The sequence below is a fragment of the Poecilia reticulata genome, linkage group LG12 (genome assembly GCF_000633615.1).
Source record: "Poecilia reticulata strain Guanapo linkage group LG12, Guppy_female_1.0+MT, whole genome shotgun sequence".
Lineage (NCBI taxonomy): Eukaryota > Metazoa > Chordata > Actinopteri > Cyprinodontiformes > Poeciliidae > Poecilia > Poecilia reticulata.
Window position 1 is genome coordinate 4,459,781 of NC_024342.1, and position 15,148 is coordinate 4,474,928.

At 38.3% G+C, this 15,148-nt stretch overlaps 1 protein-coding gene across 1 annotated transcript; it reads right to left on the reverse strand.

The window, feature by feature from the left end:
- Positions 1 to 6,873: 6,873 nt before the first annotated feature.
- On the reverse strand, positions 6,874 to 12,412 carry crhbp (corticotropin releasing hormone binding protein). The gene is made up of 7 exons (XM_008423403.2): positions 12,194 to 12,412; positions 11,959 to 12,052; positions 11,480 to 11,637; positions 10,121 to 10,331; positions 9,768 to 9,913; positions 7,968 to 8,085; positions 6,874 to 7,532 (listed from the first exon to the last, which is right to left on the reverse strand). The coding sequence occupies exons 1-7, from the start codon at positions 12,281 to 12,283 to the stop codon at positions 7,378 to 7,380; spliced, it is 972 nt and encodes a 323-aa protein (XP_008421625.1). The 5' UTR covers positions 12,284 to 12,412; the 3' UTR covers positions 6,874 to 7,377.
- Positions 12,413 to 15,148: the final 2,736 nt, after the last annotated feature.

Sequence of the window (15,148 nt, forward strand, 5' to 3'; positions counted from 1 at the left end):
TCTTTAACGCAGGCAAAAGAAAGTTCAATATCCAAACGTGTAAGTTGTTCTTCATTATTTATTTCTTGACATCTTTGCAAAAGAAAACAATTACAGAGATAACTTTTCCTTCTACCTCTCTTGCACTGGTAAAAACCATAGGCCCCAAACCCAAATGCCTGTTGGTCCTTTACCAGGCTCCTACACTTATAGAAAGTGGACCAACCCACCTCACTTCCTGTTTGCTTAGAAAAACAATAATAATAAAACAAAAGATAAATAAAATCAACAATTATTAACCTACAAATAAGTTCTGTAAATAATACAAAAAATATAAATTTAAGGATAAGCTAACAAAATTCAAATGGATAAAGAAAATAAAGAATAAATAGCTCCAACAGTTACATTCATGCTAACAAGTAGTGAACGTAAATCTCTAACCAGAGCTAACTACGGAGGCTTCCTCCCGCTCTCCTTCCGTGGATAATCTCTCGGGGCGAGAAGTCTTCTCGTGTTTGTCGGGAAATAACTTGGCAGCTTGTGTACCAGTGAAGCGTGGCAGTCGCAGTCCTCACAGACCACCTGGGTCCTGCTTCCTCAGCCAAACGAGCTGACACGTCTTCCCCCCTCAAGCAGAGCTCCTAATGTTCCCGGCTCAGCGAGGACAAAAGTGACTCGGGCTGTAAGGGTTTTCCTCTGTAGGTCCACTTCCCAAAATACCAAAAGCAGACGGCTCATTTGCTCTTGACATTCTGCGAGGTGACGTAGGAGAAAACTATTGAAATTAAAGCGTGAGTGTGGCGCTTTTATCCAAGCAGATGGCGCCTGCAAAAAAAAAAAAAAAAAAAAATTCCTCTCCATTACAATGCAATTTGTCTGTGATTGGCAGCAATCAAACGGAGGATAATCATCCGTGGGAAGATGCCATGAAGTAATTATATTTTTGTTTTTTGTTTTTATAAAAAAAAAGTTGTAATCAATGCTGTGAGTGTCAATTCATGATCTTCAGATGTGGATATTTATATTCTCAGTCTTTTGATTGCTATCCTCTTCCTGTGGACGTCACGTGCCAGGAAAAAAAAAAAAAGAGAAAAACTTCTACAGTTTCGTCATTCCTGGAGATCATTAAGTTTGAGTCATGGACGTCTCATTGCTTCCTGGGTCACTATAATCATTTTGTTTGTGTGGGAGGAAAATTACTCCAATTATACAGAAAAAGATCCCAAAACAGTTCAGGCGACAATGTTTGCACCTGAATTTGCGAGAGTTTCTAACCACTAGACGGTGATTTAAGAATCTAGAAGTAGAAAGGATGGAGTCTATTTTTTTTTTTATTCAACAGATGTGGGATGCTGATGCAGATTAAAGATGACTTGAGAGGCAAACAAGCTCAAGAATATTCTAAATAAGTTGAACAAATGTTTACAGCCACAATTTACAGAACCACAAATCTGAAAGTGTGCCGCTCCAGAACACCCTCCTTGTTGTCTTCAAACCATTTCTGTGTAGCTGTAGCTGGATGCTTCAGGCTGTTCGTTTACCACCGTACAGTGTGAAAGCAAACTGCACCAGCTGAAATTGTAACAAATGTTGCAGCTTTGGTCGAACCAAGTCTACCAAACTATCAGGTGTGAAAACATCCTTAATCTCATTTGGTTCCACAAAACCCTGGGTGTATTTTGAAAGCTCACATGTGCAGGACACTGATTGCTCGAATGGTGACTCATAAAGTACTGGGCATAGCTTTGAGAGGGGTAGTCTTTCAGACTTTCTTATGAAAAAGTTTTGACATTCTCCCACCAAAAATGGCAAATTGGGTTGAGTTGGGCTGTTTAAGCTGATTTTTGCCTCTGGCTTGTTGTACAAGCAGAAATATTTCCCTTAATCCCTTCAGAGTCCTGCTGACATGCCTGAAGCGCTGTGTGTCTTTGTTGGTGTTAACCTTTTTACTGTCTTCACTTTGAGCTTTCTTCTTTGTACCAACTCCTGGAAATATTTTGCTTTTAAAGGCAAAATGCTTCCAGGAGTTGGTGGAATTTGCTGATGATGGACTGGTACTTTTGTTTGACTCCGGAATTTCTTCCTCGACACTCAACCTTGATCCCTGAAGTTTGTGCAGTGAGTTGATCGAGTGAGATTCATTTATTAACGATCGAGAATTGCTCTCGCTTTCATTCGTTCGGACAGCAGCTCAGATGTTGAGCTGTGGTTGCAGTGTCTTAATGGAGAGATGGCGTTCATTTCCATCGGGTGTCGGGCCCCCTTTCAAAGGATGGACAGACATCCATCCAAACGAAACTGTGACAAATGTCTTTCAAAAAGGCCTCCAGCCTTTATCTCCCCCATGCTGTCCGTTCTTCTGTTTCGTCACTTTGTGCGTCACCGCTTGTTTCGTAACTCATTAGGAGTGACCTGTATGTTTCTCCTTCTTTGTGTGCGTGCAAAGCGCTTTCATTTTCTTGGCTCATATGCTTGCTTGATTAGTTTATAAAGTGGGAAGACAGATAGAATAAAGCGAACTACTGTAGGGGAAGTGAAGCGCTCAGGGCTGGTCAAGCATTGGTAGATGTCAGAATAACAGCGTCTTTCTTTGCATACTTTAAGCATGTTGTTTCTTCAATACCCACATTTTCCCAATCGGCTACTATTTCACCACTAAATATTGTAGCAACGTTTTACATTTTGTAATTTCATAACCGCGAATGTCTATGAACTTTACTGGGATTTGAATAGACCAACACAAACTACCCCTCTGTCACCCGTAAATTAAATCAAATGCAACCAGTTTGTTTGAAAAGTTGCTCTGTGTAATCTAATCTCAGATGCAAAAAGTGAAATTAATCAACTAAAGTGCTGCATGTCGATAAAAACATAAAAACATTGAATTTGACCACCCTAAAGCATTCTGGGATAAATGTTACCAGTCCACAAACTAAGAAAACGAAACACATTCTTTCACAACCACATTTATTATTAATTATTCAAGGACGTTTGCAAAGAATTAAACTAACTAAATACAATTAGCATTCCTTCTAGGTTTGGGATGAAACTCAAACATCGACTAAGAAAGAAGGATGTTCAGTTAAATTTAGGAGGTCAGGACGCTGAGCTCCTGAAAACAGCCTGAATGCAGCCGGAGGCGACTGATTGGTTGCCAGGTAATTTAAGACCTCACAGATGAATTGCACAGTAATAATTATGCAGAGGATGTCTGCGCTGAGGAAAACCGTTGACTGCATTCAGAGACATATTGTCTTCCTGCAGTTCAGAAAGAAAATCAGAAGAACATAAAACTGAAAAGAATGACTTTATTCTTTATTACTATTTTATTTGTGAGTGGTTTTATGGACAATAAGTGTAACCGTTCTATAGTTAAGTGTCGTATACAAAACATGTATGTACATGTATGCAGTGCCCTGAAAATTAAAAGCCATAAAAAGTAACAAGAATTAAGAAACACAGTACAACAGTATGTATGTTGTAACAGGGAGCAGGCGAAATCAGTAAAAAAAAAAAAAGTATGGAAAAAAAATGTATTTGTGGGAAAACAATATTCTAAGATGGAAGTAAACCCTAACTAGTTGCACCTCAATGATGAGCTTTTTTACTTAGTTAACTAAGTTTTATTTCACCAAACAAAACATTAAGAACAAGTTTTTATTAACATTGAAGACATCAATAAGCAGTCATAGTTTTGATAACTTTTGACCCCCCAGTTCCTGGTTAATCCAACCTTAACTCAACCAAACATACCTCAGTTTCGCTGTAACACACTAAAACCTTCTTCCAGCACAATAAATCCCAACTTATTTTTGTATTTTATATTTTTCTCAAACAGAAACATGTCTAAAAGTGACTCTTTGTCTATTAACTGTAGAATTAAAAAAAACGGGGGTTTATCTATTCCAATATTGCCTGATTAAAACCCTAAAGAGTTTAAAAAATATATATCAGCATCCCACTAGAAATGCTCTAAATCCTGATTGACCAGGGTTATATTTAAAATTTTCCAAAAGTTATTTTTTACATATAAATGTATACATAGTGATAAAAACAGTGAAAGGTTTGTTTTTAGAGTATAAAAGTTCCTGTTAATGAATGAATATGTATTTAGTGGTATTTCGAGAGGCACAGCGCTGAGCGTCTGTATCTGTTCGGAGCTCACGCTGAGAGACAAATTGTTGATAATCTTCCCATCAGAGATGCTGGATTCAGATGTCAAGCCTAATTTCCTCAATCTGCAGCGCAGCAGCCGAGCTCGGAGTCACTACCATCACTGACAGCAACCTGTCAGTCTAAAACACGGCTCTGTCAGCACTAATTAAAACATTTCAGTAAACCAGATGTGACTGATGTACAGCTTCAGGCCACAATTTAAATAACTAAATTACTTTTATATATAACGGCCAGACCGCAGGGTGCAACCAGTGAATTCCATTGTCTGACGGCGGGAATGGACAATTGAACGCCTCACTGGGCATAAAGTATCAGAAATTAGCTTTATTTCATTCATTTCAGCTTTTTACACAACACACATCAACTCAAACCACTTTATATGTGGTTTGGCTAAATTGCATTGGATTCAGTCTGTGTTCATTTCATTCAGTACAATTTTCTGAAATCCAACCCAGTGGAATCAAATCTAGTCGCAGTTTATTTTGGGAAAAAATGACAAGCTATGGCAATCAGAGCCTATTCATTCATACGTATTCATAAAATGATAGTTGCTTAAAAGTTATCTCCTAAAAGAAACCAGCAGATTGCACAGAAACGTCACTGACACTCCAGTTAGTGAGCATGAGGGGACAGTGGGAAGAAACTTTAAAAAAAAAAATTTTTTTTACTTTTTACTTTCTGAAAAAAACAGCCTTGCTATGAAACAACATTTTATAGGAATGCAGATGTGTTTGTATTTTTTTAAGTGTTACAAGTAAACAAGTTTTTAAGTTTTCAAGGCCTTTTACTGAACTTTATTTTCTCCCAAAATACAGACCCACTCGATAAATTTGAATATTAGTGAAACCATTATGAATATTTCTACTAATATCAGGAAGCATACTAATATTAGTAAGATATTAGTATTCCACTACTAATATTAGTAATACTGCACTAATATTAGTAAAATACAAATATTTTACAGCAACTTGTAGTTTTTGTATCGTTATTGTTGTTGTAAAATAACAAGCCATTAAAAAACATATTTAATATAGATTACTCTGATTAATGATCCCAGTCACTAAATGACTTGCAGCAAAAATGTTGAATTTGTTTTTTAGTTTGTTTGTTTTACTTCACTTAAAAAATATATATATTTCTATTTCTTCATGAAATTCAAATCAATTTATTTACATAGCGCCTATTCATAACAAACGTCATATTTCAAAGCACTTAACTCAAATCTGAAATATGAACAAAATATGTAAACCGAAACCAAAATAATGTGCATAAAATGCAGTTTATGATGTTTTTATTGATCTAAAACTAATACTTTCAATGTGGCCTATAATCAGGTGTTAATCTTTTTTTTAATTTATGAATATTTGATATGTTTTGTATATGAGGAGCCATAGAGGTGAGCAGGTGGTAGTTTGGGGTCAAATATGGAATAATTCCAGTCGCATTCAGTCTGTTATTCGGCTTAAATTCAATTTATCGTCAGACCAGCAGAGGGGAGTTTTACAGCATCAAAACGCTATTTGTTTGGTGCCGTTCATCCCAAACCGCGGCTGCAGGTGTCTATCAAAGATAATGTTCCTGCAGGACTGCGCCGTGTCAGCCTCCTCCGGTCGGAGATCACCTCCCGCTTTCACCTGCTGTCACAGTGGGAGGAAATGATTTAGCAGAAACGGTCAACGGCAACATTGTCCGTCGTAGGAGGAAATGTTGCAGGAGAAACTCCCTGGAAACCTTGGGAGAACTGGAGCGCCAACACAAAGGCTGGTGCTTGAAACGCGTCTGTCCGTTTCATTGATTATTCATGTTTTACTGTCAAAGAACACAAATAATTAGACGTCTGCTGGAAATTCTGAACAATCAAAACATGATAATCCGCTGTTTTTCTAAGAACTGCATTGTCTCGGAGGTCAGTGACCATTAAATTGCATTCGTTTCTATGCTTTTGTCAAAAAACAGTTTGAGCAAATGCAATGTAAGTGCCTCCAGGTGTTCCAGATAAGGGATGTATAAAATAATACAATTACGCAGGAGGACCTTTGACCATGAACAATGAATGCCACTCACCATCCATTCATCCTAACAGAAGGTTTTTCTTTTTCTATTTCCAAATTTAGAATACTTTTCTTTGAGCACTCTGGAAATGTTTTGCTCTCAAAAACCCCATGAGGTCAAGGCGAACCTTGGTTTGTAGCTTTAAGTACTAACGTGTTGAAGGTGAAGGTGAAATTTGCAAGGAAAATGAGGAAATTCCAAAGATGTGACACTGAACAGATTGGAAACGCTACTGGACCAGAAGCACGGAGAGCCGTGAAACAAAACACCTTCATTCACAACCACTAACTTTGTAGAAATTAAAAAAGAAAAATGTTGAAAAAACTTTAAGAAAATACATCATTTTTGTTGTAATTTTTATGGTGTATCACTTTATTAGTTGTGAGCCTGAATTATATCTGAGGATTTAAAAAATAATTATCTATATGTTACTATCCATCACTCATTATGCTGATGATATTGTCCTTGCATCACATAGTTTCCTTTGAGCTATGTTCAATAACTTTTAGTAAGGAATGCTGTGCTGATTTATTTCTGATCTTTACAAAAGTTGATACTGAAATAATATTTTTTTTTTTGCAATTGAACTCAAATTTTTGATTGCTATATTGCTGTTCTTATTAAGCCTAATATTTTGTCAACTGAAATAAGACAGCCACCACTGAATGCTTTGCCATGCAGTATAAATTTATTACAAAAGTGTGTTTTGTTTCTTTGTTTTAAACCAAATTTAACTGCATAATGGCACCAGATACTCACATTTTTTTTATTTGCTTTCTGCTTCACATGAATTGACTCGGCACGCTCGCACAAACAGAACAGACACAACGCTCATTTTAGCACCATTCGTCTTCAAGAACCACAAACTCATAAGTAACTTTATCACAATAATCCCATGTCAATAATAAATACACGTCATAAACAAAGCATTAAATACAAACGACAGCTGAGATGCTACAACAATGAGCCATCAAAAACAATACAATTAAATTAAAACAAGAACATGGGGGAATTCATTCAAAATGCCAGTAAATGTCGTAGCCTTAGGATATTTATTAGTTTTCATTTTTACTTCAGTCGCCTCGGATTTTAGTCTGGGTGTGGAAAAAAAAAAAGGTGACTTTAGAAATGTTTGGCAGTCAAATGTGTCACATCATGACCCTACTGGGATCAGTTGTTGAAACAAAAATCTTCCACGTTGTTGAGTTTGATGGTCTGTAGCTCCTGGCTGTCCAGCAGCCTGTAGCTGAAAGACACGCGGCTGACGAACCGCCCGCTGGACACCATCCTCACCACCGTGTTGTCGCAGCCGATCTTCATGTGGGCTGCGTGGGCGGGGAGAGGAAGAAACGACGATGTGCGTTAGGTCTGAGCGAGGTCAGTGACGACATCACATCAGCTGCGTTTCCATTACAAATGCAAGGCGTTAACGTCAGAACCCCCCCCCACCACCACCACCAATTTTGTATTTGTGGTGTCTCCATGCAGTTAAAATCACATGTGAATAAACTTGTTCGCATGACAAGTCGTTAAAAAAAATCCGGTTGTTGATCATGTGACACGTGTGATGCAAAGAAAATTTTGGTACGGCCGAAACACCACCTCATGCTCGCACCAAGACTTTTTAGCGAATTTGTTTCAAAATTGGCATGTTTCCATTGAGGGGATTTATTTTCAGAATGTCAAACTGCACAATTATATGGCCAACGGAAACGCAGATAATGTCAATTTATTCAGGATGGAAAGAAGAGTGTGCTTACTGGGTCCAGTGAAGGAGATGCAGAGGTCTGTGATGGGAAGCAGTTTAGACGTGTCGATGCCACTTCCTCCCAGCAGCTGCACGTAATCCCCAGACTCTGCACAGCCAGGTACGGATCTCTGTGGAAATCAGCACATAAAAATGTGACAAGTTCAGCTTAATTCAAGTCAGTTCAGCTTAGGGACGCGCCGATCCAATATTAATATCTGTATCGAATCAGGTTTTGGCGATTTGTGGCCGATCCATCAGGGCGATTCAACCAAGTCGAAGTCCATCACCAATCTCTCAGTGCAATTATGAAATAAAGTCAGAGAAAAAGGTGTCATTGCTTTAGTTTCAGCATGTTTCTAATTAGATCTACGGTTTGTTAGCCTGTGGCATTCACAACACAATTCACAGCCAACTTTAAAATTGTCTTTAGAAAAAAAAAAACTAAGTTAAAAAGAGAGATGAAAAGCCTCACAGATATGTGACGATTTAACATTTAAAATGATTTGAACTTTTGACTTAGAAATATTACTGCTATAAGTGAATATTAGTGAATTTATGAATGATTCTACTTTGAAAAGTTTTGCACAGATACCAAAGCAGAGTGGAAATATCAGTCTAAAAAATGTTCCAGTTGGTTATGCGAATGCTACTTTCTGAATTTTGTGCTGCTTACATTGGGTGAAAATTTACAAAGCGGATTAGTCACATGGGAAACGGAGGCTGGAGGCAGTGCGCCATCAGTGGTCTTCTTGTGTGAAACGGAGAACTGCTTGATAGAAAAGTAAGGCAGCAGTCAAAGAAGTCACTACAGTTTTAAATGCCTTTAGTATAAAATCAGACGGCTACATGTCTGATACATCACCTACGTTCCATTCACAGAACAAGTTTCACACAGGAAGATGAATGGTGACGCACTGCCTCCAATCGCCATTTTAGTTCCTCTGTTGAAACCCGTTCACTGTCTCTGTCACTGCATCTAATGCTTGCATTAAAAGTTTTAGATTGGATTTGTTTTTAGAATACAAGCTTGTCCCTCCCTGACTAGCTTTTGCTTTAGACTCTGTGAATGTTTATAGATTTAAGCTAAATTCAGATGCAAAGAGAGTTATGTAATTCAGGGGAAAATATTAGTTGCTTTTTAACCCATAGAACAAGCTAAAAAAAATTTTTAACACTACCATAACAAGCTAATATAACTAACAAGAAAGAGTCCAGACAAATACATTTTTGTGCACTTTGGTCTTCCATACACATGAAAACTCTATTTAATATCACAAAAAATTCATGAAAACTATGACCAATGTGGAGATTTGAGAAAACTCTTAAAAGTTCCAACTTTTTTTTGAAGGATTCTGATTGGCTGACATAGATGTATAGCTTTGTGCAATACATCTAAACCCACAGGGGGCTAAACAGGCCCCCTGTGGGTTTGGCATGTTTAAAACAACACTCAGTTGCGAATTTGTGAGTTCCTTTTCTGAATCCGACCCTGTGTGTACGATAGTTTTTTAAAGTGATGTGATGGAGATATTAATTTTTATAAAGACCCAGCTAAGTGTGGACAAGACATGACTTCACAGTGGGGGTTTTTTAAAGGACACGTGGTGAGAAATAGACCACTCTCAGATTTAAAGGAACAGTAACATTTTGCTGCAAAGTTAACAACCCGCTGTGGCTGCATGCTGTGGAACATAATAAACTGTTCAATTATGTTAAAGTCTGAACTAGGCTTTTAAACTTCCAGAGTCAGGAGTTCTAATCCAACCCTTCTGCATCTTTAATGTATTTTATCTTGTTTTATTTCACTTACCTTAGGGAAGTTGCTGTGGTGTCCCAGGCTGAACTCTGAGATGTCGATAGCCACTGGATAAATGATGGAGAAGCTGCAGTTTCTGTGCTGCTGCGGAGTCACCATTGTGTAGCTGCCCTCTGGTGACTGTGAGATGACATTGCAGGCTGCAGGGAGACGGGGACGGATCCAAACATTAGATACATGCTGGATGGATGCACTGAACAAACGATTTGTTTGCACCTCATGACAAAGGAGGGTCTTGTTTTACTCTTTACTTCTCACACTGTAGATCAAACGGGCCTTTAGCAGTCGTGCCGATTTGTTCACGTGCGTTCTTTTGCTTTAGGAGATTCTTTCTGAATGCTACTCACGAAAGGGGTTGACGTGCTTCCTGACAGTCAGCGCAAAGCTGCTGCCGGCGCCGTGAATGCGGAAGAAGATCATGGCCACGTTCTGGGAGGAGCGCACGCTTTTCCTCGCGGCTCCCGAGTCGCAGTAATTCACGTAGCGTTCGTACAGAGGCAGCGGGTGATCCTGGGAGCTGGGGAACTTCTCGCCCTTCATCACCCAGCCGTCAAACATCTTTGCAGGACAGTTAAGCACACAAAAAGAGATGATTTTTACTTAAAGCAGCGCATAAGCAGAGCTTTACATAAAATGGACAAAATGTAAAAAAAATAGCTCCGGGCTAAATAACCTAGAGTAAAAATTAGGGATGCACGATATATCGGCACCAACATTGGCATGGGGTGATATGTCATTTTTTAACATATCGGTATCGGCCCGATAAATAAAACTGGGTTGATATTAACAACCGATATTTGTTTCCGTCTTGATTCCGTTCGTTTCTGGAAATGAACAATATTTGTTTGGTCATGTGACAGTTATAGTGATGCAGCACAGGATTGTGGGAAATTTAACTGAAGCAAAGCAGTCATTTTTTTTCGAGGTGTCAAAAAGATAGTATAAGAGAGGTAACAATATCGGATGATAAATATTGGATATTGATATCGACCCAAATTTTCACATTGGTGAATTGCTACTGTAATATCAACATAAATATTTAAAAACAAAATCTGTAACAGCTTTTTTCATTTGAAGAGGAAAGCAACAACTACTCTACTATATTTATCATTAATTTGTTTTTAAATAAGTGATACAAATAAAAGCTATTTTTTTTTATTCTCATATGTAGACTTAAGCAAAAATACTTGTTAAATTGTGTAGTAGTATCACACTCAACTAACGGCAACAAAAAATGTTTTACCTATGAACTCCGAGAAGCTAATATTAGCTGTCTAATTAGTCAAGCTATCTGCTCCGGTGGCTAGTGCGAGGGCAGCTGCTTAGGTGACCTGCTGCTTTAGGCAACGTTACCTCGGTAACAGTGATGGGTGGAGCTCCTTTAGGAACTGACATGTTTCTGAACAGTCATGTGCGCAAGAGAAAAGTGTTTTTAAAGTTTGTTTTTTTTTTCAGCTAGAGCCCAGGAGTCTGTTTTTGAGTAGGTTATTTGACATGAAGGTTTAACTCAATGCTTCTAAAGAGCTTTTCAGAAAGTGTTGCAAATCTTAGCAAATAATCCAGTGATTGGTTGCAGAAAACCAAGAACAGCCTGCAAAATATAAACTAAACCCTCATCCCCCCCCATATAAATATCTAAAATAACTTAAAAAGATGTTTAAGGGGTATTAAATTTGATCTTTATGCGTTGGATGCTGCCTTCTTACCGTAATGAAGTCTCCTCCACTGCAGTCGATGTCCACGCTGTCAAACTCCACAGTGATCAGCTCGTAGGGCTCCGCCATGAAGAAAGCTGCGCAGCTGAGCTGCGGGGTCTCAGCCGTGAAGGTGAACTGACCCTCCACGGCCACCATGTCCAGGCAACCTGACGGCCAATCAGAGAGAGGGAACGCGAGTTGTTACTGGACTATTCAAGATTACAATTTATTATGCAATTTTTTTTTTTAATTCTTATTTGATTTTTTTTTTTTTTTTCTTAGTTTGATTCTTAATCCTCTGCTTTGGTTCTGCACAAAACGAATAGTCCTTGTACCGGCATGTAAAAATATTTGGTCAATAAATTTTAATCAGATTATTATTATTATTATTATTATTATTATTATTATTATTATTATTATTGCAATATGGTAATATTTATATGATGCAAAAATGTTTTGTTTCTTTTTTTTCCCCCAAAAAAACTTACGCAAAGGTCTGCGATACATCAACAGCTCGGGTATTTCCCTCCTCAGATCCGAGCTTAAAATCGAGAAGAGTTCATCTTTGGAGATGTCGTTGTTCTGCAGGATTTTAAAAACAAAACAAAAGTCAATTTGTACCACGCATCTTTGCATCGTTTTAAACAGATAGCTTAATTTGCAAGTTTTACAACAGCAAAGAATGTCTCTCTCTCTCTCTCTCTGTTTCTCTCTCTCTCTCACCTCGATGTACCTGCTGTCTCCCTTGAGGACGGACAGACACAACAGCAGAAAGAAGAGCTGCTCCCGGAAAGTGCGCTCCATAACACGCATGTGAGATTCACCTGGAGTAAAGTTGGGAGAGGTCTGAGCTGCTTTGCTGTCAGCGCGCTGCCTTTTTCTTTTTTTTGGTTTTATATACTCATCCAATCCGCCACGGAGGGAGTCACGGGGGTGGAGGGGGGAGGGGGCCGTCACCCACCGCCTCCTTTCTTGACCAATTGCGTGGATGTGACGAGGGAAAGATCAAGGCGAGCGTGAAGAGAGATAAGAAGCGGAGGAGATGATGGGCAGCTGATGCCAAGAGGCAGCCAGCAGATACATCACATCTTATCTCCCCTCAGTCTGCCTCGCCGTCCTTGCTCTCTGTTGAGTTTAGCACTTGATGTGCTTGAATGGTATTTCATCCTAAGTATTGCAATCCTTCTTTCAGTGAAGCTGTATGTTGAAGTTTTGTTTTTGTTTTTTTGTTTTTTTTTTTACTTTTTCCGCATTTTAAAAACACAGTCCTCAAAAAATATTTTCAGATTTTGAATGTTGGACCAAAATAAAGTACCAGTAATGTTTGTGAAGTGGAAGAAAATGGCAATATGGTTTTTAACGGTTTTTAGATTTTTTTGTTTTTTTTTTCACAAATGAAATTCCAAAAAGTGTGGCATGCATTTTAAAAGGACAGTATGCAAAAGAGGTGTTTTTTTTATTTAGCTTTATACCATAAAGCTATATTATTATTACCTCATCAAAAACATACATTGAGTGTTGCCTTGATTCCTTTCCTGCTTGTTTGAGAAATCCTTCAATATCTTCTGATAGTGATGTTTGATATGTACACCGTTTTTAGAACAATTGAATGTAATGTGATTGTGCAATAAAATGGCACTATGTTCCTGGAAAAAAAAAATAGAGCCTTAAGAAGTCCAGGATACATCAGCAAGATGCTCTGGACCAATTAGAGGAAACTTATTGCGTCTTCATGAAAAATAAACGGAAAACACAGCGGTGTTATCATGTCGTGGAGCCGTGGAGAACGTTTTAATCAACATTCATTTTGATGTTCAAGACATGAAATGTCTAGTCCTAACAAACTCTCATTTTCACACAGAAGACTCCACATCACTCACCTCTAATTTAATTTAATAACAATTTTATAATTTAAGCATTCAATTAGTGAAAATGATTTTCCCACGTCAGCAGAGTCAACTCTTCTTTCAAAGTACCTTTTCGGCATCCGTGAGACAGAATTTGGCCATTTTGCTGAGCATGAAAAACAACAACAAATTAAACAGGCAAATTTGATGATATGTGTGACTGTTGAAAAGTTGCTGCTTGCATTCAGGTAATTTTGTTGAAAGTCAAGGACGCAGAAAGCTCGACTTCTGCCTCACCAAGTCCCCGACCGTCTGCAGGCGCCTCAGGCGGTCCGATAGGTCAGTCCGTTCAAACGCAGAAACTGGGCCTTAGTGTAATCCGTACTGAGAAAAAACCTTGTTTGTTTCTGCAAGATAAGCCGTCTAACCCAGGAGATAATTAGGAATGGCATGTCTGAATGAGAAAAATCCATTTATTATTAACACCTTGAGGGCAAATAGAGTGTGAGGCTACATGCTGTATATTTATTAGATTCTACCATTAAGTAACACGTTTTAGTTCTATGTATACTAATGTGTCAAAAATAAGAGTAATGATATAAGCATAAACTCATACTTTGTGATACTGGAACAGCAATTTACACCTCGGTAAATTCTCATATGGTAAAATTAATTCTGTTTTTGTTTTCTTTTTTGACACCAAAAGTTACAAAAAGTCCGACTTTGTAACTGTCTTTATGTGACCCAGAAGGTTCAGGTCAGAGTCCATCACTACCCCCAGATTTCGGACCTGATCGCTGGTTTCCAGCTGTAATAACTGAAGCTGTTCCCTGACAATAGATTGTTCAGAAATAATTACTTAATTTGAAGAAATTTATAGCACATCTATGCATCGATTTGTTCTATGTATCTGTTCAGCGCTTGAATGGGTTCAGAGTCACCTGGTGACATTGCAATGTAGAGCTGTGTACCATCTGCATAGCTATGGTAGCTAATCTTAATTGTTATCAGAGCTAGCGACAGAATGTTGATATTAAAGAAGGGGCCCCAAGATGGAGCCTTGGGGTACCTCAAATGGGATTTTGTCCACTCCGATGAAAAGTTGTCAATGGAAACACAGAGATCCCAGTTTTTTAGATAAGACTCAAACCTGTCATGTACAAAGAGTCTGAGCCAGCTCTTAACTTGCTTCAATTGAACATTGTCGAATGCTGCGCTGAGGTCCAACAGTAGATTAGGGTAAAATCCTGGCTAAACACTTTCAATTTCAACGCTTTTATTTTTCATCGTATTCCTATACAAAAAAATGTATAAAACTTTTTACAGTGTGCTTTTAGCTTCTGTGAGCTTTTCAATCTGTCAGAGTTTCCACCTGAATCCTCCATGTTGACCGGTCAAAAGTTCAATCTCAGATTCTGAGACAGAAAGCCGATTTACACTTTCAACTTGTTTGCAGCAGTTGCTTGTGTCTTTATGGCTAAAGGGTTACTGCTAACACCCAGCGGGACAAATCCCAATCAGATTTACCGAAAAGACCGCTGAAGGTCTGTAAAAGTCTGCACAGCGTCTAGTTATGGTATTGCTGCTGAATGTGTTTACTTCATACATAACAACACGCTCTTTGCAGCTATAGTAAATGTAACCGTTTAGTGCATACTTTGAATCATTATCATGTTTTTTCATAACTAAGAACATTCCTTTCAGCTTTTCAAAACCACTTAGTTATAGGGATTTTTTTTGTTTGTGAAAGAAGTATAGATATTTCTTTCATTTTTTCTGTCTGTCTGCCTGCCTGCCTGCCTGCCTGCCTGCCTGCCTGCCTGCCTGCCTG

Bases quoted from the DNA above. Each gene is read 5' to 3' on its own strand.
- crhbp (XM_008423403.2), bottom strand. From the start codon at position 12,283: ATGCGTGTTATGGAGCGCACTTTCCGGGAGCAGCTCTTCTTTCTGCTG. The intron at 11,638-11,958 runs GTAAGTTTTTTT...ATTGGCCGTCAG, and splicing joins GATGTATCGCAGACCTTTGC to GTTGCCTGGACATGGTGGCC. The intron at 7,533-7,967 runs GTAAGCACACTC...CCGCCCACGCAG, and splicing joins CATCTCCTTCACTGGACCCA to CCCACATGAAGATCGGCTGC.